The sequence below is a fragment of the Rhipicephalus microplus genome, chromosome X, assembly GCF_043290135.1.
Source record: "Rhipicephalus microplus isolate Deutch F79 chromosome X, USDA_Rmic, whole genome shotgun sequence".
NCBI classification, from domain to species: Eukaryota; Metazoa; Arthropoda; class Arachnida; order Ixodida; family Ixodidae; genus Rhipicephalus; species Rhipicephalus microplus.
The window spans coordinates 115,866,885-115,891,936 of NC_134710.1; the positions used below are offsets into that span (position 1 = coordinate 115,866,885).

Consider the following 25,052-nt stretch of genomic DNA (forward strand, 5'->3'; position numbering starts at 1 on the left):
ACGCGGAGCGTCGCAAAGGCTCGTTTGCCCTCCTTAGCCACGGAATAGGCGCGAGTGAGCTCGTTTGGGGACATCCAAGAGAAGCGGCAACGGGTGGCAAACTAAGACCGGTAAAGGCCTTCATCTAAAAGAACAAGAGGGTGGACGAAGCAAATATGGAGGCGCCCTTATTCAAAGCGAACAGAGCCGAGAAGATCCCTCGGGCATGGCCGTGCGTGTAAGACTCGTGCGTTTTCAAAAATACAGACTATTTGAGAAAAAATCTAGCACGTTGGGAAATCCACTCCACAAACGAACTGGGCAAGTATGCATGTAAATTCTTCTGAAGCCGAATAGACTATCAATGCTGGGTCGAGATTGTTTGTAGGCTCGGTGTTCTCGCACATAATTGCGGGGCAGCGCGTGGCTCTTCAGAAATTTAATCACTTGGTTTCTTGCTAAATATAATAGTTTTCACCAAGGATGAACAGACAATGCCTGTCACCAGCTGGTATGTCAAGAACGGTGCACGCACCTGGCAAAACCCTAATGGCATAGCAATGACATAAATTTAGTGCACATAAATATAGGGGTGACAAAATCTAAGTTCTTTCTTGCAGTGTAACTTAATCCTTTTTTTGTTGTTGTTTTTACAAGTAAACATGAGTGCAAGTTTGAAAATGAATATATTACGCATGCTTGCGGTCCCTTCTTTCTTGATCACCCACAAGATGTGAAGATTTACACGTATGACATACCTAGCTGATGCTCTGTTCTCCGTCAGTACTTCGGATTTCTTTGCGAAGTGTCACATTCACTCGTCTTGGGCAGCAAACTGGATATGTTTTGTATGCTGCTTTCAGTCGTTGACTGCTGACCCAAAAGACTCAGATTCTATCCGGGTCGTGGCGGTCACATGCCAGTGGAGGTACAATACTGGAGACCTTACTGCTTCAATTTAGGTGCATGTTAAATAGCCTCACACCCTCCTTTACTGATAATCTGTCACTTTCTTTATGGGTGACTATGGTGGCATTGCATTGCTGCATGCGTAACTCAAGGGAAGAATCGCAATGCATGATTACTGACTTAGACAAGGAGAGCAGAAAGGTAGGCCTTAACATTAACTTGCAGAAAATGAAAGTGCTGTACAGCAACCTCGGAAAAGAACAGCGCTTCGAGACATGTAACAGTCCAGTTGAAATTGTAAATCAGATTTATATGCGGGGTTTAACGTTCCAAAACCACCATATGATTATGAGAGACGCCGTAGTGGAGGGCTCCAGAAATTTCGACCACCTGGGGTTCTTTAACGTGCACCCAAATCTGAGCACGCGGGCCTACAGCATTTTCGCCTCCATTGAAAATGCAGCCGCTACAGGCGGGATTCGATGCCGCGACCTGCGGGTCGGCAGCCGAGTACCTTAGCCACCAGACCACCGCGCCGGGGTTAAATTGTAAATCAATACTATTGATTAAGTAGACGGCGTCTACTTAAGACAACTAGTAACCGTGGAGCCGAACGACGAGATTGAAGTAGCTAGAAGAATAAGAATGGGGTGAAGCACATTTGACAAGCATTCTCAATTATGAGTGGTAGATTGCCACTATACATAGAAAAGAAGGTATATAACAGCTGCATCTAACCGGTACTTTCCTACGGAGCAGAAACCTGAAGGCTTACGAAGAGGGTTCAGCTTAAACTGAGGACGACGAAGCGAACAATATATAGAGAAGAAAGTGGTAGGTGTAACTTTCAGAGACAAGAAGGGAGCAGAGTGGGTCACGGAACAAACCAAGGTAAAATATATCATAGTTTTAATCAAGAAGAGGAAATGGACATGGGCCAGGCACGTAGTGCGTAGGCAGGATAACCGCTGGCCATTAAGGGTCACACACAGACTGTATTCCTAGAGAGGACAAGCGGGTGAAAGGGAGACAGAAAGATCGGTGGAGAGATGAGACTAGGAACTTGGATGGTATGAAGTAGCAGCAGCAAGCAGAGGACCGAGTTGACTGGTGGAACATAGGAGAGGCCTTTGTCCTTCAGGGGGTGTAGTCACGTTGCTGATATTGATAATGATGATAGATAACCTCAAATGGTCTAAATCTGTGGAGCTTTCCACTACTGCGTGTCTCGTTATCATATTGATGTTATGGGACGTAAAACAAGAGCAAATAATGTTATTCGCTGAAATAGAGGTCCTGTAGGTCTGGCGAATTTTTTCGGTGCTTCACCTACACATTGTAAATTAAAGCAATCGGTTTCATGGATGAACGGACACTGCGGCGAGCTCTCAAATGAAATAACAAAGTCGTATACTCAAAGGGACCGCTTTAAGGTACAAGGGTGAAAAAGAATTGATTATTATCGAGATATGTTAGCGACAACCTCCACTTTTTTTCTGCTGCCCTCTAGCGCACACTGCCGAACTTGAAGAAAGACGCGGGCGCAAGAAGGTCATTTCCCTAAGGAGAGCGACAAGGGTGCAAGCATAAGGAAGCATATCAAGTCAGGAGTCCTTAATTTTGAGGCCCGGCACCAGCGCACTTGACATGGTGTTGCTCTTTTTTCTCTCGTTATCTTATTGCACAACGCTAATGAGAGGCATGAAAACCAATAATTATACAAAACATTAGAGAGCCACTATAACGCCTCTGTTCATTACTCAAACTTCCTTCTCTTTTTACAGCTCTCCACCGGCAAGCATGGAGGCCAATTTAGGGAGGCTGCAGAGAGAAAAAAATGAAAACATCTAGACGATTTTGATAGATGCCGAAAGACGTAATAATGAAGGCACTCTTTCTAGTCGACCAGCTAGGAGGGAGGTGAGAAGTGAGAAAGAACAAAGAAAAGGTTATCATTAAAAAAAATAATACCTCTACTCCTTCTCGTTGTTCTAAACGGGTAATTACGCTAGAGTGCACCGAAATGTTGCCCTCTACTAGATTTCGCTTTTCTTCTAAGCGCTGTACACGAGATACAAGCGGAGCACTCCCGCGAAATATTAGAGAATCGCCGCTTTCCCGGCGGTGCACATTAAACAAACTATAGCAGCCAAGAAACTCGGGCATATTAGCTTAATGGAAGACCGGAACGACACGAATAAGTAGAAACCAAGTAAAGCGTGGTAAATTATTAGTGTGGGATCGAAGACGAAATGCCAGGGAGTGCAGTAACAAGGCCAGAAACATGGCACGGGCGACCTAGCATACATATTCGGAGCTCCACGCACGGGAACTCACAGCGACACGTCACTGGGGACCAGCGACTCGTGCCACTGGCCCATGTCAACGTGGTGGGTCCGGAACACCGCATAACTGCTTGCTGCCTAAACTGGAGCAATCTAGAACTTCCCATAGACGAGTGTTGCTTCTGTTAAGACAATACGCTGCGCTGATTGACTGTCCCATAGATAGATGCCTGAAGTGTGCCGGTGAAGTGGTGTAACAGTGTTCCACTTGCTGATGACTGGTTGTTTTAGGTATGCGTTCAATCGTAGCGTATGTATGAGGGGTTGGCAAACCTTCGATGAATTGTCTACAGAACCATGAAGACTTTAGAATGGACAATTATTCTTCAAATAATAAGTACACAAATGGCTATGGGGCGCACGTTTTATTCGGTAAAATTGAGAAGTGTGCTTTCAAGCACGCAGTGAAGCCACTGCAACTCTATATATACCCGTTTAATACATTTCTATTTTCTAAGATAAATACGGAAGAGGTTGGAAAAGCAAAGGAAAAAAAGTACATGTGTGAACGTTGTCCCACGAGGTTTATCTTCCGTGAGTGCTCTTTGCAATGAGATAGCCATCTTTGCTGATATGCTTATCATGAGGATATGCTTGCGCTCGATCATACAAAGAATTATCTCCTTTTTATTTTCGTTTTTTATAGGTTGCGCGTGCCCTCATCACCTAGCTTATCAATTGGCTTTGCCAGGAAACGCAGTGAGCATGTCGATTGACTAAAAGAAAGTAGCCGCCAACAATGTTCTGATATGCGTTTCTCGCAGGGCTCTGGCTTATCAAACCCTGTGCGTATCTTCATCTATAACTTTGGGGGATGTGGTTGGCTTGCGTAGAACTTCCCGGCCTACCGCTGTCTTGCTACACATAGCTTTAGAAATATGGGAAACTTAATGGTGACAGATGTTGAGTTATTCGAGCAATAGTTTTAGCTATATGTTTGCCTAACAGGGGCGTCGTCATAATTTATTTTTCGGGGGAAAGGGGTCAACCAACCTTTATGAATATACGGGCTGTGCGCGTTTGTAGGTGTGCGTGTATAGGTACGCATGCAAAACTTAAAAAATTTCGGGAGGGTTTGACTACAACACAACCTTCGGTAGTATGAATTAGGCGACACATTTGCCCGCTTTCCTAGGACGTTGCAAAACCGTTATATCACAAAGCCATTGATTAAAACCTGCGTGTGACGTAGAAGTCCCATGCTTAGTGTGGCGCCGATTATCTTACGAAAATTCAAAACAGAGGAAGGACCTTCTTGCACAACATGTCTGCTGAGAGATTCCATCCGTGCATTTATAAAGACACTCCTTTTTGCCCCCTTTTTGGTCGCTAATTAGCCGAGATAGGGGACCACTACTGGCACCTTTTCATCACTACTCCTCTCTCCATTCTAGTTTATTGTCATCTGTCTTGCAGACTTCAGTTGACCATTTGCATACTACTGGCCCCGTTCCCGAACGATGGTAATCCTATGAACGGCGTTCCGGTGATGTTCGCTGGAGGATTCCCTTTGGCCACTTTACGCCCAAATCATCCACATTCCATTTGCTTGCTAGCTCTCCGACTTTGTACTCGTGTCGCACGGTGCTCTCCAGTCGACTCTCTTACTGCAGTGTTCTACCGATATTTGGAAATGACAAAGTTCTGAGGCCAGTAAACATTTAATTTGTCCTGTGTAGTCGAGGACGGGATCGTGACGCTCAGAAGTAATGAACTTCATCACACAAGGTTTACCACCGTATTTTAGAACGTTGCTTCACTTAATGCTTCACTTCGACTTGAAAAAGTCGATGGGAGCGCCGTTTCTTGGCAGACCAAGTCACTGCATATCGGCAATAATCTGCAGTGATTCTTTAGGAGCGCAGTGTCAATTTCAGTCTAGCAGCGGCACAGTGCTCAACTCAGTCAAGTGAAAGATGGAATTCGAGTCGAGAAGCATTTCTGAATACGGTGATTAGGGTAACTGCGATCTCTAAAGTCTCGTATGACATCAAAGATCACCTAATCTATGAATGTGCTGACGAACTTGGCATAAGCAGCAGTGGCAGCGATAGTGAAGACCAGCAGTTGATTTTACGGTGTGCATGAATGTGTGCAGGCTAGGTGTGCCAGACATTACCACAACCACCGCCACTATATTTCTTACGAAACGTATATAATTAGCTGAAGCGGCTTTTTGAAAGCCACATAGAAAATTGATGGAGAGAAAAGTTAGACCAAACGGTGTTGTCTTCTTTAAGAACCGTGCCTTTTTAGCCTAGCAAAAAAATAATAAAGCTGCGGTTCTTATACAAGTCTACACCATAAATTTTGTAATGAAACACCACTTTTTGCAGAACTATCGCAGTCCCACTGCAGGTATTCAATTTCTTTGGAAAGCATTTTTTGTTGGCAGGAACATAAGCGCCTAAAACGCTATAGGTTGCTACAAAACTGAAATTACTTTGACCAGCGTATCGTGAGTCTGACCACGGAGAGAAAACTGCACATCTTGAGTATAGTGAAGTTAAGAAGAAGCTGGCACTAATGGGGTCAAGTTCCGCTGTTAGGGATAACGAAACCTCGCGGATGCCTAAGGTTGGTCTTTAACAGCGTAACACGACAGCCTTGTTGGGCCCTATTCACACCGCTTTCTCATTCGCGCGCCATATTTCTCTTCTTCTCGATGGGAGCCTCATCTGTGCCACGAAGAAAGCGACATCTGTACGAGTAGCATTGGTGGTTGTAAACTCAAATATACAGTGCCTGCTGCAAGTACAGTTGCGAAGTACTCATTACGAAACGATTCAGAATTTTGAAAAGGCGAGAAGTACCCACTGTAAGGCAACGTGCGTGCCTGTGTAGCTCCACACTTCGTTGGAGGTGTAGCTGATTATAATCATGATAATGAATTAGGGCTGAGCCCTTTGTCGTGAGTGAGGAGCTTTATGAACGGCTCACTCGTTTGCGCAATTCACTAGTGTGATGCATGGTGCAATTCTATGTTTCTGTCACGCTGTAATGCGACTTCTCATCCAACACACCTATATAAAGTCCTTTTCCGTGACAGTTTCAAGTGCTGCCTTGGTTCTGGGGTAACATGTTTGTCTGCCATGCAAAATGCATGGGTTCGATCTCTGCTGGAATCCGTCATTTTTGTTTGTTGTACCCATCAGACGGAAGATCAATATCTCACACTGCGGCTCATTTCGCCTTGCTAGAAGTCTACTTGCTGACTGTGTAGCTTATAGTCAATGCTTTGCCAGGTTTGAAGTAGGCTACTGCCTTCAATTGTAACGGAGAGAGTAACGTGTGATCTAACTGTTTTTTTTTTGCCTTGTCGACTCCAGTACCCGCTGTAGAAAATGCATGTCACACGTCCTCGTTGAAACGTTTTGTGAAGTATGTGCGACTGCATTCTCCCATTCACCTTATTATAAATTACATTTATATTAGCCAGCTCCTTATTGATTTGCATTGTCTGACTAAGCGATAACCACTTTGCCATTGACCATGTCTCTCACGACTTCAGCCCTTTATTACACGCATGCCAAGATAATGGCCCGATCAATATGAAGCTTGTATCATTTAAAAAAAATAGGAGATCCCACGTACCTTGGGAATTGACGTTATACAAAGCATGCTGTGGTAAGCTGACCATGTTGTAATTTTTTATTGACTAATACGTTATGAAATAACGCGAAATATTTGTACAAATGTTGTACGCACATACATATGTTGAATAGTCGCGTAGGTATAGTATGTGGGGCTTAACGTCCCCAAACCACCATAAGGTCGTGTAGGTTTATATAACCAGTTGTTTGCATTTGCGCAATGATGCCATCAGGAACATCAGAATTAGCAACGCGAGAAGCGGTAATGGGATAAGTAACGCTTGTGCTCTTGAGGATAGTAGCCCTGGAAACTGCTACATAAATTGACTTCAGTGAACGGCACTTAACTACAATACACGTTAACCCGGTGACACAGCTCTACCATAGGAGAACAATTGTAATGTTTATAAAACTCAATAGCCGGTATTACAACCACAATTGACGCTTCACCATTATCACAGCTGACTAGTGTATTTTCATAAAGCAGTTCAGATACCTCGCATAGCTTTGTGGCAGAATACTTGGTTTCCACACAGAATGCTTGGGTTCGATTCCGGCTGGGGCCCTGATATTTATTGATTGCATTCGTTCAGTCAACGCTGCCCTGCTGGTATGAGCTTTTTCTTAACTTTCTCGCGTTAAAATTACCAATGTCTGTGCTCGCCGTTCCTTGGTAGACATAGAGAAACGAGAAATAATGAAGGCAGGGAGGTTAACGAGACGCTAATATTCGGTATGCTACCCTACTCTGTGGTTGGGGAATAGGGGGTTGAAAGAGAGAGTGTGTGTGTTAAAAATAAATAACAGCAAAACACGGACGCACTCGCACACACAAAAACAATCCACTCAGAGGCGTTCTAATGATAGGCCAGTACCTCGCAAGACGCCCAGTAGCGCTTGCACGGCCTTCTTCTGTGATGATGAGTCATGACGATGGCGCAGTATACTCTTTTCTGACAGCGGCTGGTCATCTAACTTGTTTAGTGTATTAGAAAGGTATTGTCTTTTTAGGTTATATTCTGGGAAGTCACAGAGGACGTGTCAAATTGTCTTTTCATCTCCGTAGTGTGCACAGGCGGCGGTGTCGGCCATCCCTATGCGGAACGCATACCCACAGGTAAATGCTACGCCTAGCCATAGTCTGCACAGAGCAGTAGCGTCACCTCGTCGATGTTTTTGGAAGCCATAAACTTAACGTAAGATCAAGGAATCGTAATCTTGCATGCGTAAAATTGATTGATTGATTTGTGGGGTTTAACGTCCCAAAACCACCATATGATTATGAGAGACGCCGTAGTGGAGGGCTCCGGAAATTTCGACCACCTGGGGTTCTTTAACGTGCACCCAAATCTGAGTACACGGGCCTACAACATTTTCGCCTCCATCGGAAATGCAGCCGCCGCAGCCGGGATTCGAACCCGCGACCTGCGGGTCAGCAGCCGAGTACCTTAGCCACTAGACCACCACGGCGGGGCTGCATGCGCAAAAGAGACTCATTCCAAATTGATATGGAGCATTGGCGATCAAGCATGCGTAGCCTCCTAGTAGCGTCCGTCCAATGGAGAGAGGTATTAACTGATCGTTGTCTTCTCTATGGGCTGAACGGACAGCTTGATCAGCCCGTTCATTACCGATATTTCCACAGTGGCTTGGCAACCAGAAAAATATAACGTGGTGTTCTTTCTCTGTTATTTGGTGTAACATTTCTGCCGTCTAAAATACCAACTGCTCTTGCGGACCACAGCGTAGATTTGACAGAAGTTATTTACAGTGCCGCTTTGCAGTCGCAGAAGATCGTCCACAATTGCGTGCTTTGGTCGTTAATGAAACGCAGCGCAGCGCGAAGCGCTGCTAGCTGTGCTTCCGTTTATGTGATTGCATGAGCTGTCCTCAATTTGATGGTTGCGGCGTGCGTTGGAATAACGACTGCCGCTGTTAAGATGTTTGGCAGGACGGAGCCGTCGCTGTTAGACGTGGATGCAGTCTTAGTACTTCTCGTACAGTAGAAGGCGAGCTGCCTGAGGGCTGGTGTTGACAAATCTCGTTTTTCCTAGATGCCCGGTGTTGTCAGGTTAATTGTCAGGGTGAGTGGGCTCGGCAGCAACACCAAGATGCAGTGCTCAAACCCGCTGCTGTTTTTCATGCAGATATTGCTTGGCTTGCTGCGGTTATCATCAACAGCGGCACAATGGGATGCGCTACAGCTGCAACATTTAGCGCCTAACACGACGATCGAAGGACTACCGCCCCATGACGTGCTTCGCTACCGGCCATGTGATGGCGTCCCGGGCGGCGCTACACTACAATTCTTGGAACCGGCAGATCTATCGGCATCGAGGATCACAGCTATAAAGCAAGCTCCGCAAGGACCGTGTGGCAGTGGGCTCGGCAGCAACACCAAGATGCAGTGCTCAAACCCGCTGCTGTTTTTCATGCAGATATTGCTTGGCTTGCTGCGGTTATCATCAACAGCGGCACAATGGGATGCGCTACAGCTGCAACATTTAGCGCCTAACACGACGATCGAAGGACTACCGCCCCATGACGTGCTTCGCTACCGGCCATGTGATGGCGTCCCGGGCGGCGCTACACTACAATTCTTGGAACCGGCAGATCTATCGGCATCGAGGATCACAGCTATAAAGCAAGCTCCGCAAGGACCGTGTGGCAGTGGGCTCGGCAGCAACACCAAGATGCAGTGCTCAAACCCGCTGCTGTTTTTCATGCAGATATTGCTTGGCTTGCTGCGGTTATCATCAACAGCGGCACAATGGGATGCGCTACAGCTGCAACATTTAGCGCCTAACACGACGATCGAAGGACTACCGCCCCATGACGTGCTTCGCTACCGGCCATGTGATGGCGTCCCGGGCGGCGCTACACTACAATTCTTGGAACCGGCAGATCTATCGGCATCGAGGATCACAGCTATAAAGCAAGCTCCGCAAGGACCGTGTGGCAGTGGGCTCGGCAGCAACACCAAGATGCAGTGCTCAAACCCGCTGCTGTTTTTCATGCAGGTGAGAAAACGCAACGCTAAATCTTATCATAGCGATGACGTCTGCCTACTTTTGCTGCCGTGCCCACGGTCCATAACGCTATTGTGTGAAATGTTACACGATGTCATTAATTCTCTAACATTTTTGTTGCTTCTCGGTGGCGACATCGAAGAAAATCCGGGACCTACAGTAGCAGAACAGCTAAAACTGATAGCTGAAGACATTCAGGAAATTAAGAACGGAAAAACTGAAATCAACGAAAAGTTGAATGCAATAGATAAAAAGATTGAGAAAATCGGCGGGCTTGAAAAACAAATAGTAGACTGCACGAAAAGAATATCGGAGCTGGAAAACGGTCTCTCGGCTATGGCGAAAAAAGTCGACGAGTTAGAAAACAGAAGCCGGCGATCTAACCTTATCATTTATGGTGTGAAAGAACAACAGAATGAAACGTCTAAACTTTTACACGATGTGGTTGCGAAAAATATATTCCAAGATATACTAGAATTCACTACCTCAGGAATAGAGAGAATTCACCGACTCGGTGCTCGAAAACCGGGTAACGAACAAAAAGTAAGACCAGTAATCCTAAAGCTATTGGACTACCGTGACAAAATTAACATCCTAAAACGGTGTTCAAGACTCAAAGACACAGGCTTCTCGATTAGCGAAGACTTCTCCCAGCCAATTCGTGACATCAGAAGAAAGTTGTGGCAAAAAACAAAAGTCAATCGTGAGCGCCATGAGAAGGTCTCATTAGTTTACGATAAAGTTCGCATAAATGGCCGCCTATTCTCCTGGGACAGTGAACGAAATGACATCGTTGAGGCTGAAAAAAACGAAGAACAAAGACGCGCAAAAACGCGACACACTCGCAATCATCCACGTTGACACTTTTGAATGTGAATTGCCGAAGCATTATCAATAAAACACATGAACTCGAAGCTGTCCTACTGTCTTATCAACCTGATATTGTAGCGCTCACTGAAACGTGGATGCATTCCGGTATCCTAGACCACGAGGTAGTACCGCCAGGGTATGCGATTCTACGCAAGGACAGGAAAACGAGAGGAGGAGGAGTAGCCTTATTAATTCGTCACGGTATTCCCTACACAGCTATGCCCATGGCATCTGACATCGAAGCAGTATGGTGTAAATTCTACGTCAAGGATGAAATAACCTACATTGGCGTCGTTTACAGACCACCTGATGCTGAAGTTTCATTTTTAGAAGCACTGTACGATTATATGCATACGCACGCTCTTCGCGGTAAAAAAATCATTGTAGCAGGTGATTTTAACCTGCCTGAAGTGAAATGGGACTCGCTGAATCTGGCGACGAAGACTGGCAACGTGCTTGCTGATATCATGTTCACATTTAACCTCACACAAGTTGTTACAGTTCCTACACGTAATCAAGGCTCTTTCGCTTCTATTCTAGATCTTTTTTTTGTAAGTGATCACTTTTTAAAATATCCTATTAACGTAGAAACATTAGAAGGCCTATCTGATCATAAAATAGTCTCGTGTTGTTTGCAATATCCAAGCGCTATTCATACGAAAGCTACAACAAAACGGGTACCTGCTTTTAAAAGAGCGGACGACGCTGCCATCATGACATACCTTGCTCTCGAATTTTCCAACTTTTTGGACCTCTACTCAAATGAACACTCAACGGTAAATATGATATGGTCAACATTCAGTAATATTGTCAGGCACTGCATAGACAACTTTGTTCCAACAGTTACAAAAAGCATCAAAAAGCACAATCCATGGATCACGCGCGACATAATTCATATGAAGCGTAAACTAAAAAGGCTCAGAAAAGCTCAGAAAGTTCACCCACGCAGTTGTATTGCGTCGGAAATCCCTGCACTAGCTAGGTCCCTTAAGAAACAAGTGAATTTGGCAAAAAAGCGCTTTCTCAGTCACTCTTTACACAGTTTTATCAAAACAGCGCCTCATAAGTTCTGGCGATACATAAGTGTGAAACATACTAACAAAGCCTATACGCCTACCCCGGGAGGAAAACAGACAGCCGATCATTTCAACAGCTACTTTCAGTCTGTTTTCACCGCTGATAATGGCCTACTTCAACGCGACCAGTTCAGACCAAGTGGCGTAGATACACCATTAGATACCCCCTTCATATCGCAGGCGGGTGTATTATCCCTCTTGCTAAACCTCGACGAAAAGAAAAGCACTGGTCCAGATGACATTCCAAATGCCTTTTTAAAGCGGTACGCTGAGCCTGTAAGCAAATTCCTTCAGCTAATATATTTAAAGTCACTTCGCGTTGGTCATCTTCCAGCTGACTGGAAATTAGCAAAGATAATACCCGTGCATAAATCAGGTGATACGTTTTCCCCTGCTAACTACAGGCCCATATCTCTGACATGCACATCTTGCAAAATACTGGAACATATCATCCTGAAATATTTAACAGAGTTTGTCGAAAGTCACAACATATTACACTCCAATCAGCATGGGTTCCGCAGTGGCCTGTCGACTGTTACTCAATTAGTAGAAACGCTTCATGACTTCGCCAAAGATGTTAACAGCCAACTACAAACAGATGTAATATTTATGGACTTTTCAAAGGCTTTCGACCGGGTTTCCCACCTGAAGCTTAACTATAAACTAAGATGTCTATTAGGCGAAGGACCACTCACACGTTGGATTGAAGATTATCTTTCAGACCGTTATCAGTACGTACAGTACAATGCCCATGTATCTGATACTGTTCCCGTTCTATCTGGTGTACCGCAGGGTTCTGTATTAGCCCCGATGCTATTCTTACTATATATAAACGATATTACTAAGCACGTCGACGTAAACATTAGATTATTTGCAGATGACTGTGTACTGTACCACACAATCAAAACTGAAGATGACCAAACAAAACTTAGTAATTCTCTGTACAAAGTGTCTCAATGGTGCTCAGACTGGCAAATGGTGTTAAATACAGAAAAGACAGTCTACATGAACATTACTAACAAAAAATCAACACTTACCTTTCCTTACAGTATCAACGGCACCCCACTACGAAATGTTTCACAGTACAAATATCTGGGTGTAACGATAAGCAGTGACCTAAGCTGGAATGCGCATGTGCAGCAAATCTCTAAAAAAGCAATGAATAAATTGTTCTTTCTCAAACGATCGCTTGCCGGATCTACCTTTGAAACACGTTCTCTTGCCTACACCAGTCTTATCCGACCGACATTGGAATACGCCAGTATTACGTGGTTTCCACACACTAAATACAACATCGCTGCGCTTGAGCGCGTTCAAAGGAAAGCTGTCCGTTTTATTTTCAATCGCTACAGGCGTAGCGATTCCCCAACAGAACTTCTTCGGCAGGCTGGTCTCACTACCTTGTCTAACCGAGCGAGAGTGCACAGATTGAAATTCCTATATTTGTTGTTAAAAAATAATTTTAAGATCAACCCCAGGTCATTTGTTACATACAGCTCTGCCAGAGAAACGCGACACAAACACAAATTCACGTTAGAAGAATTTCGTCCTACTATTAATGTATTTCGCTTCTCTTTTTTTCCACGAGTTGTAAGAGACTGGAATGCCTTAGATGAAATTACTGTTACTCAGCCTACGCTAGAATTATTCTCTGAACTCGTGGAGAGAGCTGTGTGACACAGACACATGTCACTCTGGTTATTGTTATTGTGATAAGGATGTAGTATGCTTGTTTTAATCTCTTGCTGTGTGTAAATTTAGAGTGTGTCTTTTCGTTTATACGTGTATATGTCTATTTATTACAGAGCGCATAATATGCTCTCCGCATTACTTCTGTACATTCATGTATAAATCAACTCCCACCCCTGTAATAATCCCTTTGAGGGATTGGCAGTATTTTGAAATAAATAATAAATAAATAAATAAATAAATAAATAAATAAATTACTGGCTGTTTGAGGCACCATTGAGGAACTGAAGGTCTAGCCATGGGCGTAAAAACCGCTGGTAGAGGAGTCAGTTCCGTTACTGTTCGACAAAACGAAGCATGGGGCCTATCCGCTGGTATAGAGGCTAAGTCGTGGTGAGGAGACCAGGCCACATGCCTTATGCGTGTCATAACAGCGTCACTTTGAATATGGGTCTGCACGAGGTGGTCTTTGGTGAAAGTTGTAGTCGCCACTGTTGAGGCACCCTGAGGTAGACCTAGAAAGATTCGAAGTGCCTGTGCCTGAAGGCTTTGTATCGTGCGTTAACCTATTTTGCTGGGGTTTCATAATGCGGGCAGACTATATTGTAGAAAGCCTGAAAAAAGCACCCTGTACAGTCTTCACAAAGCATTGGGTTGCATTCCCCAAGTCTTTCCAGCGAGAAACTTGATGAGGTGACATATGCCCGTCAATCGCTTTTTCAGATACGACACATGAAGGCAAAATGATATGTCTCTTTCGATTAGAACACCCAAAAATGATTGACTATGGTGAATCTCACAAATGGTATATTTTGAGTATTAATTGACTGCCTGCAATTCATCATGGGTTTGCGCGTAAATGCCAGAAGAGCGCATTTTCCAGAGGAAATGAGCAGGCCTCGATTGTGGAGGTCAAAAGCAGTTGCAGCAGCCGCTCTCTGGATCCTCGCTCGTAACTGCAGGCGAGTTACCGCAGATGTTCAGATGCAGATGTGATCTGCGTATGTTGATAGACAAATATTGCTTCGTAGGTGCGTGTGGAGAGCGATAAGTGTTAGATTGAATAGCACGGGGCTCAGTACACCGCCCTGAGGAACGCCACGACCACTGAAATGTGCAGAGGTGTTCCCAGCCTCTGTATTCTCAAAAAGGATTGCATTTTGGAAATAGCTGCGTATCCACTTAAACATTAGGTCACCCACTCCAATCTCTTCTAGTGCAGCAAGAACGGCTTCATGAATAACGTTATCATAGGCTCCTTAGACATCAAGCAACAGTGAGGCGCAAAGACGCTTATAGCCTTTCTCATGTTCAACGTATGTGTTAGGTCAAAGACGCTATCAATCGATGATCGACCAAGTCGAAAGCCAGCCATGGCATTTGTGTAGATCTCATTATACTCCAAGTACCACTCCAGGTGGCCTAGGATCATCCTCTCCCTCACTTTACCCATAAAACTAGCCAATGCAATCGGGCAATAGGAGGAGAGTTCCAATGGTGACTTGCCAGGTTTTAGCAGCGGTACTATAGACGACTAGTTTTCCAACTAAGGGGACAGTGCCCTCCAGCCAACAATCATTATATAGCTGAAGCAGAGCTATTCTCGCGCACTCACCCAGATGACACAGGGCTCTGTAGGAGATTCCGTCAGGTCCTGGTGCGGAGGTACGTTTGCACGAAGGGAGTGCTGCCTTAAGCTCCTGAATGGTGAACTGGAGGTCCATACAAGAATCACGTGGTGGCGAACAACTGTTCGAAAGTGGTGAGCTGTTAAGTGCTGTAGTTTGCCCTGATGATCCGGCGCAGAACTCTTCAGCAACGTCCACATCTGGTCGATTTCGGTAAAGGGCTAAGGCCTTGTATGATGACCTCTGAATGGGGGATGACCGCAAACCTCGCACCGTCCTTCATAACTGCGATAAAGGCCTCCGAGGGCCGATGTGACTCGCAGAAAGTGATCCAGCGTTGGAATTCTAGCTTGTCCAACCGACGTTGAATTTTCTTCTGTATACGTCTAGCAGTCCGTAAATCTTCTATATCCTTCGTGCGCCGGTACCCTTTTTCAACACGTCGTCGTAAGGCTCGAAACCGCTTCAGCCCTATGTCAATGTCCGTGACTTTTACAGAGCACAGGATCTTACACACAGCCTCTTGTACAGTGCTCTTCATGGCCGCTTGTAAGTCTGATATGTGTTCTTGAAAGTGGTCTTCCTTACAAAACTGTAGTTTTCTCCAGTCCACTCTTTTAACCATGTCGCGAACTTTAGGATGCCACAATCCTCTGATCATGACTTATGTTGAAATATGATCACTCCCATGCGTTTCTATATCCGTAAACAATTCAGTATGCTTCACTAGGCTTCGCGAAACAAAAGCCAAGTCGAGACAGCTTCTGCATGTGGAGCCACGTAAAATGTAAGACTGCCATCGTTCAGTAACCAAAGTTTGTTGTCGGAGGCAAAAGACGCCAAATTTCTGCCCTTCATGTTGGTCTTCTGACTTCCTCATAATGTATGATGAGCGTTAAAATCCCCGATGATAACACACGGGTCAGTAGTTAATGCTATGATGTCTCTTAGTCTTCTGTGATCGAACCAACTTCATCGTGATAGGTATACGCCAATCACAGTGACGTTGAGCCTCCTCTTTTTCACTCTTAAAGGGAAGCTGAAGAGATTTTAGAATTGAATCAAACTACGTGTTTAGGAAGGAGCGACAACATTTTCGACGCTGTGATACTTGTTTTTGAGGTTGTAGCAGCAGAAGCTTTAGAACAGGCGAAATAAAAGCTTGTCTTGCTCCGCCCCAGCTAGCACGCTGAAATCGTGGGCTTGGAAACATACGTCATCTTCATTTTCTCTGGCCCGGAGCAAGTGTTCTTCCTTATCTGCAGCCACAGTCTCAGTGACTAACCAATGATGTGCCGTTGCCAAAACTAATCGATGAGTGAACACTTCAGTAGTGCTGCTGTTGCAGATGACGCGGCATGCCGAGAATGACGTCACCGTGTTCGCGCGGCACCTCAAAAAGCCCAGCGACCACAGCTACTGTTTTTTCACCAAAAAGTTCTATTGGCGTTCACTTTTGGGAACTGTGACATCGCTTTTCTGGTTGAGCTGGGATCAAACTGTCCTTAAACGCTCCTAAGTCATTTTTTTAGAAAAGTGCTTCAGCTTCCCTTTAAGCATATGTATTGATTTCCATCATGAGGTGGTACAGGTTAAAGGATGTAAGTGAGGTCTTGGCGAATGAATATCGGAACCTTGCTGCTTTCAGTAACAGTAGACGACATAAAATGTTCTAGAACCGAAAGTTTTATTGCACTCGATAAGTTCGGCTCACAGATGACGATTACGGGAAACATATTGACGTACACAAATCGACGAAAATTGTCAATGCACGATCTTAGTCCCCTGGCATTCCACTGCAGTATTGCTGCTTTACAAACCTCATTCCTGAAAGACAGTGGTGGGTTACCCATGGTACACTTTAGGGCTGATAGCACTGGACTCAGCGCGTCCAGTTCTTGAAGGGCACTTTTGGTTGACGGTATATTCATGTTGCTTAACAACACGCGAATGGTGTCCACTAATGATCGCAGCATCACCATCACGTGATGATCTGGCTTTCCGGCCGTTGCAGCATCTTGTGCTTGTTCTTGGGGCGGCTTTTGTTGACGCTCAACAGATTGTGTAGCCTGAAGGGGTGGCCATTCCTTCGGTGAAAAAGATCTCCCAGTTTCTTCTTTTTTGGAGCAGATATTTGCCGTGCTAGGGCCGCGCCTGCCGATCTTACTTGATATTCTAACTTTATCTTTGAATTTGGCACTGTCTTTCGTGAGGAGGACCTTCGACGATGACGGCGCCTTCGCCTTACTTTTTGCGCAGCTTCTCTGTGAGTCAAGTCGTCTCGCACCATTTTTTTTTTTGGAATAGAAATCTCGTTCTTAATCTGAAGACAGCCTTTGGGGGAAGCACTGTGAGCAACAGTGGCAGTTGGGGCATTTCAACGTAGTTGCACTACAGCTGTCTTCTGAATGGTGTTCTGTGCATCGGGGGCACACTGCGGAATTTCTGCAAACGCATTTCACGTCGCCAATCTTCTGGCCCTTGAAACACTTCATAGGCTTCGAAATAAATGAGCGAACCCGGTGACGAAAATGGCCAACCTTCACGTAACAGGGTAGACAGTCACTCTTGAATGTTATTCGCACACAACGTGACTTGCCTAGGCGACCAGCATGCACAATGACGTTGTTTTTATTCACTGGTTTTATAAGTACAAGAAAATCCTCACTGGCGATTTCAGTGTCTATATCATAGATAACTCCTGTTACGGTGTCACCATTCGCTGGTATGATGGATCGGACTTCGATGTTTTCCAGCTCCGACACACGCTATAGCACGTTCAGTGAACTCGGTTCATCACGTCGATTGCCAAAATATTCTTCCTTGTATTTATCCTGGTGTCCTTAATCTCGTTAGGCAAAATGCTTTCAAGATACAAGGACAGTGCTTGCCTGTTCAGGACGCGTAGATTGTCAGTAGCGGTCTGCAGCACAAACAGAATAGAGTGAGGTCAACGCTCAGGCGCAGTTCTTTCTCACAGTGGCTGTACTTGATGCCGACGATGCATTCATGATTCTACGTTTGGCCTTGTGGTAGAACACAGGTTCAAAGCCGTCTTCCGAAGACTCGTCGTCTGATGCGGAGTACAGCTCAGTGTTCTCGCAATTTTTAGATACATTACCACGCTTTCTTGAAGCAATGCGCAAGGATCAACCTGTACGGGGTGGGATCTCCGGAGATTGTAAATCCTTCACCGCAGTGTAGGGGGCGGGAGACCCTACTGCTGCTCTGTTGAACGCAGAAAATACAGCACAGATGGCACAGCTGCATAGCTGTTGTGCATACCCGCTCACGGGTATGTGCCACAGGTCTGACGGAGAGGGTTTGACGAGGTACCCAACGAGGCTGTCACATGTTTCTTGTCATGACCAGCGTGTGATATTTGTTGAACCTACTTACTATACTGATTTTGGTTTACTCCAAGGTAAAAGGGTGATCACGAGAACACCTAGACGTAGGCGTTGTGTATAGATAAATACACAGACATATACATAAATAGATATAAGCCAAAAGTGTTTGCAGCATGCGAAAAATTTCTTCGAATTTAAAAGGAACAACTCAGCATGGGGGATAGGAGGTGGACAACGAGCACTGAAGTTAGGGGGCGGGGTGCTGACACAAATTTGGAGGTGGGTGGGGGCTGATCGCCCTTACCGCCCCCTTTAGAATCCTCCACTATTGATGACAACAAATGGAAGGTATTGCTGTTCGCACCAGATGACCACGGAATGTTTTGACAACTGGAAATATGGTAATGCACTTATTACCTTAGTGAGCTAGTTGGTTGAATAACCACTTTTTATATTAAACAGTGGGAATGTTAAGAAAACTTTATCAGTCCTATTGATTGGAAATGGTAGTTAATGCGGGAATACTGACGGAGGGCCGGCCAATAGAGGAGCTGAAGCAAACATGTAATCGGATGCGGATTTTGTAAATGTGTGTCTACGTGCTGTTCATACGTTCTGTAGAAGTACATGCTATTTGTTTAGGGAAACGATTACTTGTGGTTTTTGTAGAATCTGCATCATTATCTGCGTACTGGAGCACCCATCTATTATCTCATAAGTTGAACCATACAATTAACGCTCTGTCGACAGTTATAGATGAATGCATGCCTTTGTCATAGCACATGCATGAGCTAATTATATCAGTGAAACTGTCAAACCATTATTTTAATGAAAAACCGCGTACATAAGCGAAAAAAGACTTCATTGCGCTTTATAAGTCATCAGATAATTAAAATATTGCGTGTACAATTGTTCATGCAATTCATGTCAATAATTTATGTCGACCTACTGTAATTGTAAACGAATGCACGTAAGATATACGTGTTATGTCGTCACGTAATAAAATGTACAGGCTCGCACGCGCAACAGAAAGGACTTGAGCATAGTCTTTTCACGAAATCCCATGAGTTTCCTAGAGCTATCTTCAACGCTTAGATAATTATTTGCAGAGGTTAGCATAATGGGGTTCTCTTTTTAAAGACGATAGTCCTTCTTGGGGACCTTCGACGGAAAAATTTTGGTCTGTCTGTCTGTCTGTCTGTCTGTCTGTACATTTGTCAGTTTGTCCGCCCTAACGATACCTCAAACGGCACCAAACGGCCAACCCCATCCGCAGCGCCCACCAATATTGCTCAAGGTTTAGCGTTCATAGTTGTGCAATTGTCAATTATTGCGCATATCTGAGGCGCCACAACAACACTTCAATGTTTCCTTTGTCTGCCTTTATACTAGAAGAGGCACACACAAGTAACTCTAAGGAATCTAGCGTTTAATCGCGCTGCGCTGACAGTGTGACGCCATGCTCAAAAAGATGTTTCCAACGCTTTGATACGACGTCACGATGGTGGAACCTGCCCGTCGCTTTGCGTTCTACACCTTATCACCTCCGAGACTGGCGCGTATCTTTCTCCGCGGGCTGCACGCCTTCGTTTTCGAAGGTAACTGCCAGATGACACTTGTGTCGAACGTTCCTAGATGCGCTCATTCGCCACCGCCACACGCTCGAGGCACTCTAACGCAGCGCCTGCAGAATACCATTCACCAATTTTCTTGCGCAGAATATCAAATAAACGTTTTGTTCACTCTCTCCAGACGCAAGACTATCGTCTTTCGACGACATTGACAGTGTGACATGTAGATTGGGGCCAATTTTATTTGCGAGTGTGGTGGGCTGACATTCCACATACACAGTCACTCTCTTGTCTTGCAAAATCTCTTGATGTGTTCTGTGATGGAGGTGCACAAAAAAAATCACAGCATATCCACGGAGTGAATGAAGATGAGTGGGGCGAAGCGTCCGTCCACCCGTTCATTTTTCTGTCCGCCCGTTCGTTCTTGCTTCCGTCCGTCCGCCGCGGCCATCCGCGCGTCCATCTAGCGTCCGTCCGTCTGTTCTTGCGTCAATCCGTGAGTTCGTCTATCCATCTGTATGTCTGTCTGTTTGGTAGTGCATCCACCCATCCGTACGTCCGCGCGTCTATCCATCCGTCCGTCCGTCTGCTAGTCTGTCTGTCAGTCCGTCCGTGCGTCCATCTAGTGAACACTCCATGTACCACCATCTCCCACCTCGTATCCCCTGGGGCACCTTCCGGCTGTAGAGCGGGTATATGCCACAGGGGGCTACGTACTACAACATATATACAAGGGATGGGCAGACCCATGCTTTAAGGAGCATCGCCCCTAAAAATGTTATTCATATATCAGTGTAAAGACCCTAGGTAATTTCATGTATTCTCTGTAAAAGATGGCGTACGCTGCGCCAAAGAGACCAATACATTCTCTGTCCGTATTTGGCATAATTGGTAAAGTAGGTTCAGTAAAACACTCAATAAAAATATAAACAAATTTTGTACTGTGAGTCCCGAAACTTCTCTTTAGCAAGTAAAAATGTTTTCTTGTTCATTTTGACACCACTTCTAGCGGAGGTAATCGCGTAATGACTAAATTGTTACAGCGAAGACAGCTGATTGAGGATGCATCCATCTATGAAAGTTTTTCCGAACGCGCTTTGTTTTCTTTGTTATTTGACAGGAAGATCCCCTTCGGAAGTGAAGAGACCTCGCTGTGCTAAAGAGGGCAACCCTTTCCCGAAAGCGAAGCTTCTCTCAAGCGCCTACAAACAAACACGGTGCTGTATTCCATTTATTTCCATGGGCATAATATTTATTACGACTAAAGAAAACCGTAAGGTAAAAAAATGAAGTCGAACATTTAACACAGCGAACTGAAGAATCCTCGTTCGCAGCAGGGCGGTGAGGATCGGCGTGGCCTTGTAGGCGACACGAAGCTTCCCATGCCAAGACGGCTCCTGGTGTACGAAGGAGGATGACAGCATTTTGGCCGAGCGCGGACAGTGGTTCAGCAAGCAGCAGCCGATTTTAATGCGAGAAGCAGCTGGAATTTTAAGCCCATGCCACCGTCATCTGCGGCGGATCGTTTGGACGGCCAGGAACCGGATTAGGGGACGCGTGACAGCAACATGGGCTCCTCCGATCTGTAATAGAAGCCCGGTGGAAGGGGAGAAGCCGTGGTCTTGTCGTGTTCGGTGTGGAGGCGGCCGATATGGAAATGGAGCCACCGGGAAGAGCATACCGAGTGGCGGCACTGAGTGCGTGGAGCCCGGGTCTCAGCATTCTGTTTGTCTGCGTCCCGCTAAAGGCAGCAGACGATGCAAGAACTCTCCAGATACCTAGCTCTCTTTCTCTCTCTCTCCACTTGGGGCGTGCGCGGTGGGCATCCTGGTATCTTTTGTTTTGTGCACCGAAGAACATGTTGTACACCTTCCAGAAGCGGTGAAGGACGGCTGCAGTTGACGTTCCGCGATAGAATCCGTGCAGCTGTACATGACTGTCTTTTCACCTGTCAATTCATCCTTTATCATCAAGGTAGGGTGGCCTACCAGTGTTAGAGTTCGTGAATCCCTTCGCTTCTCAGGAGTGCACTTCGCTTTCCTTAGCCTCTCCCAGCCATCTCTCTCCTCCAGTGGCCTGTCGTCCCTGGGTCTGTGTTGGTCGATTCAGAAGATCCCATTTTTGTTTGGGCATTACTGCGATGCTCTTTTTGATGTTCAAGGTATGAGAAAATAAATTACCTCGCCAACATTTCCTATCTCAACGTTGTGCTAGCTCTAACCATTTGGCTGACATTCGCTACTTTGAAAGCACGTGAAATATCTATGGCGAGTGCAGTGGCTGCTCTTGTCGTGCATTAAATGTTAAGCAACGCGATATGGCGACGCACTGTACTTCAATGTTATAACACTTATTCAGATAAAAGTTTGGAGGCTGAACAAAATAGAAGGCTGGAGGCTGCATCATTCAATTCACGAGCTAAATAACGATTTAGGGCATGCCTGCCTTCGCTAATGCATTAAACATATCAGGATTTGGTGAAGTTTGCTCTTACGGGCAATTTCAGCAAAACAGTTTTCTTTAGTGCGAGGGCGCTTTCTTGCTCACTGCATAGCGAGGGCATTTATTCAAGTAGACCTGTATACCTTCAGGCAGTTTGGCATTGTCCTGATTGAACACGTACTGCATAACGCCTGCGTTTCAAAGAATGTCCTCAGCGTTTCAAGGAATGTGCCGTGTCCGCAGCCCTCAGCTGACTGCTGAAGACTATATAAGCTGAAAACACGTGCGCATCTAAGCTCATCCCCGTGCACCCAGGAAAGAAAACTTGGATAGGCCTGTGTTTCTTTGCGTTTGAAGCAACAGTCACTGTGAGTACATCTAACAGGTGATTGCTGCCAAAAAAAAAGAAAAGATGTATGCATACGCTGTTCTTCTAGAGAATGATATGGCTGCAGCACATTGCAAATGATGCTAACTTGGTTAATGCGTATGTAAAGAAGTTTGTTGAAGAAAACTTACATATATCGTCATTACATCTCGTCTCAACGCGATGCTCATGTTCGCTTTTTGCTTTTGAATTGAGTAAATGTAGTGGTGTGTACAAAGAGCTATAAAAAATGCAGTCCAAACAACACATCATAAAATAGCCTAGTTTCTTCCTTTTTTCGTTTCACAACGTCCGAGAACAGAGTTGTAAAGGCGAAGCATATCAAAATACGAACAAACAACTCTCCTGATTAGAGGTGTGCACGAAGGCTTCAAATGTATACGGAGAACGCTGCATTTTCCAAGAAGCACTTTGCATAAAGCAAATGTATAACAAGAGGATTGTTGTGCGGCTGCGGGCGGGTACATACGTATATAAACTCTGCACGTCTCCGATGCGCAGAACCATGAGCAGCAAAAACTGCTTCGTATTCCCTCTCGGAGTTTCCGAACGGGGGGAAGCAGTTTCTCGGGCGTGTTCTTTCAAATGCGGAGGGTCCTGGGAGATCCTTGACGCAAACAGATCGCTTCCACACGAAGTCCATTGCTGCTCAAGAAGGCTGGAGTTCAGAGCAAACAAGGCAGACGGAAATGCGATACACCGAGCACTAAGGAGCACAGCTAGAACAGTTGATTCCGCTGCGTTAATTAAGTGCCGCGAGACGGATAATTTGGCGCTTTCACAATAAAGCAATAAGCGAGGGGGCGCACATCTTCTCTGGCGGCAGCCCTAGGTCATAAGAATAGCGCCATTCGACATTTACTGCTTTGGGGTGAGTCACTTACGAAAATAGTTCTCTGCAGGTTGTGCAAAGGAAACAAGCTAGCTAGAACTTCCCGTGCGGCACACACAAGACTAATGGCAACCATTGTAAAAAAAAAAATCTTGGCTTGAGGGTGAGCGCGTTGGACGAAACGTTGTCTATGTGACCTGAATTCCCCCAACGAGATTCTCATTACACAATACACTATACCATTCTTCTTCGTCATTATCATCATCTTCATCTTTTATGCCTACTTACAAAACAATAGCAGCAGTTATCCATTTAGCTCACCCACAGATGCCAGTTTTTACCAGATGACTTTTCGAGTAATCGCAAAAGTTATAAAATGAATTTCTCGCTCGAACAACTTGAACTCGTACTGGTCATATTAACCGACATGGCAAGAAACCTACACGACGTAGCGGGTCATCAATCATGGACAGTCTTTTCTGGAAAACACGCCTCGCAAATACAGGCCTGCATTACCACAACTACAGTTTCGATATCACAAAAAGCAACCACTAGCGCTAGGAATGTTAGTAGGCATAAATTTCAGGCAATACTGACTCTGTGCATATAATTAGCGAAGGTGTCCGGCCAACCACAAGTAGAAATTACGTAATAAAGTGCTTTATGAATTCAATTCCTAATGTTCTGCTACACTCGCAATTGTGTATTCTTTGCACTCATCCTTTCATTCTGATAGCCAACTGTTGTCTGCCCTGCAATTACAATATGCACCAAACTCCGTCTCCTAAACTGTAGTGAATCGCGGACAAATCACTGGGCATCACTGACGCCTTGTTTATGTATATAACGAATACCACTGTGTTTCGACTTTTTATATGTGTATTTCATTTTACATCGTTTGTTTTCGGTCATTAGGTAAAAGTTTCTTGATATATGAATGAATAAATGAAGAAATGTTTATTCGAGTACTGTTGGAATGTCCATCCATACTGCTTTTATAGCGATAGCAATTATATGGCCAGGCTCGGCTGGTTTTTTACCACCGCCGCCGTCATTCACGTATATACATACATATATATATATATATATATATATATATATATATATATATATATATATATATATATATATATATATATGGGAAAGGATGTGCAAACCTCCTCTTCTGCAGAGCGAACATCGCCTTTCCGGCCACGATCATCTGCGTGAGCGCTTATCTCGTGAGCGAACAAGGGGGGGGGGGGGATCACTTATGGTTGCCACGCTACAACAATCAGCGCGTGCTTTGTGCCCCCACAGCAGGCGGGAGCTTCTACGGGCTGCGTTTTCAACACGAAAAAATGGTTCCAAG

The 25,052-nt window shown here is 45.1% G+C and overlaps 2 protein-coding genes across 4 annotated transcripts in view; one reads left to right on the forward strand and one right to left on the reverse strand.

The window, feature by feature from the left end:
• Positions 1-25,052, reverse strand: part of LOC142775703 (nephrin-like) — a 536,671-nt gene that overhangs the window by 275,429 nt on the left and 236,190 nt on the right. The window lies entirely within an intron of this gene.
• On the forward strand, positions 8,921-24,669 carry LOC142775702 (uncharacterized). Its single transcript, XM_075877446.1, has 2 exons — positions 8,921-9,846; positions 21,160-24,669. Exons 1-2 carry the CDS (start codon positions 8,938-8,940, stop codon positions 21,178-21,180), a joined length of 930 nt encoding a protein of 309 aa, XP_075733561.1. The 5' UTR covers positions 8,921-8,937; the 3' UTR covers positions 21,181-24,669.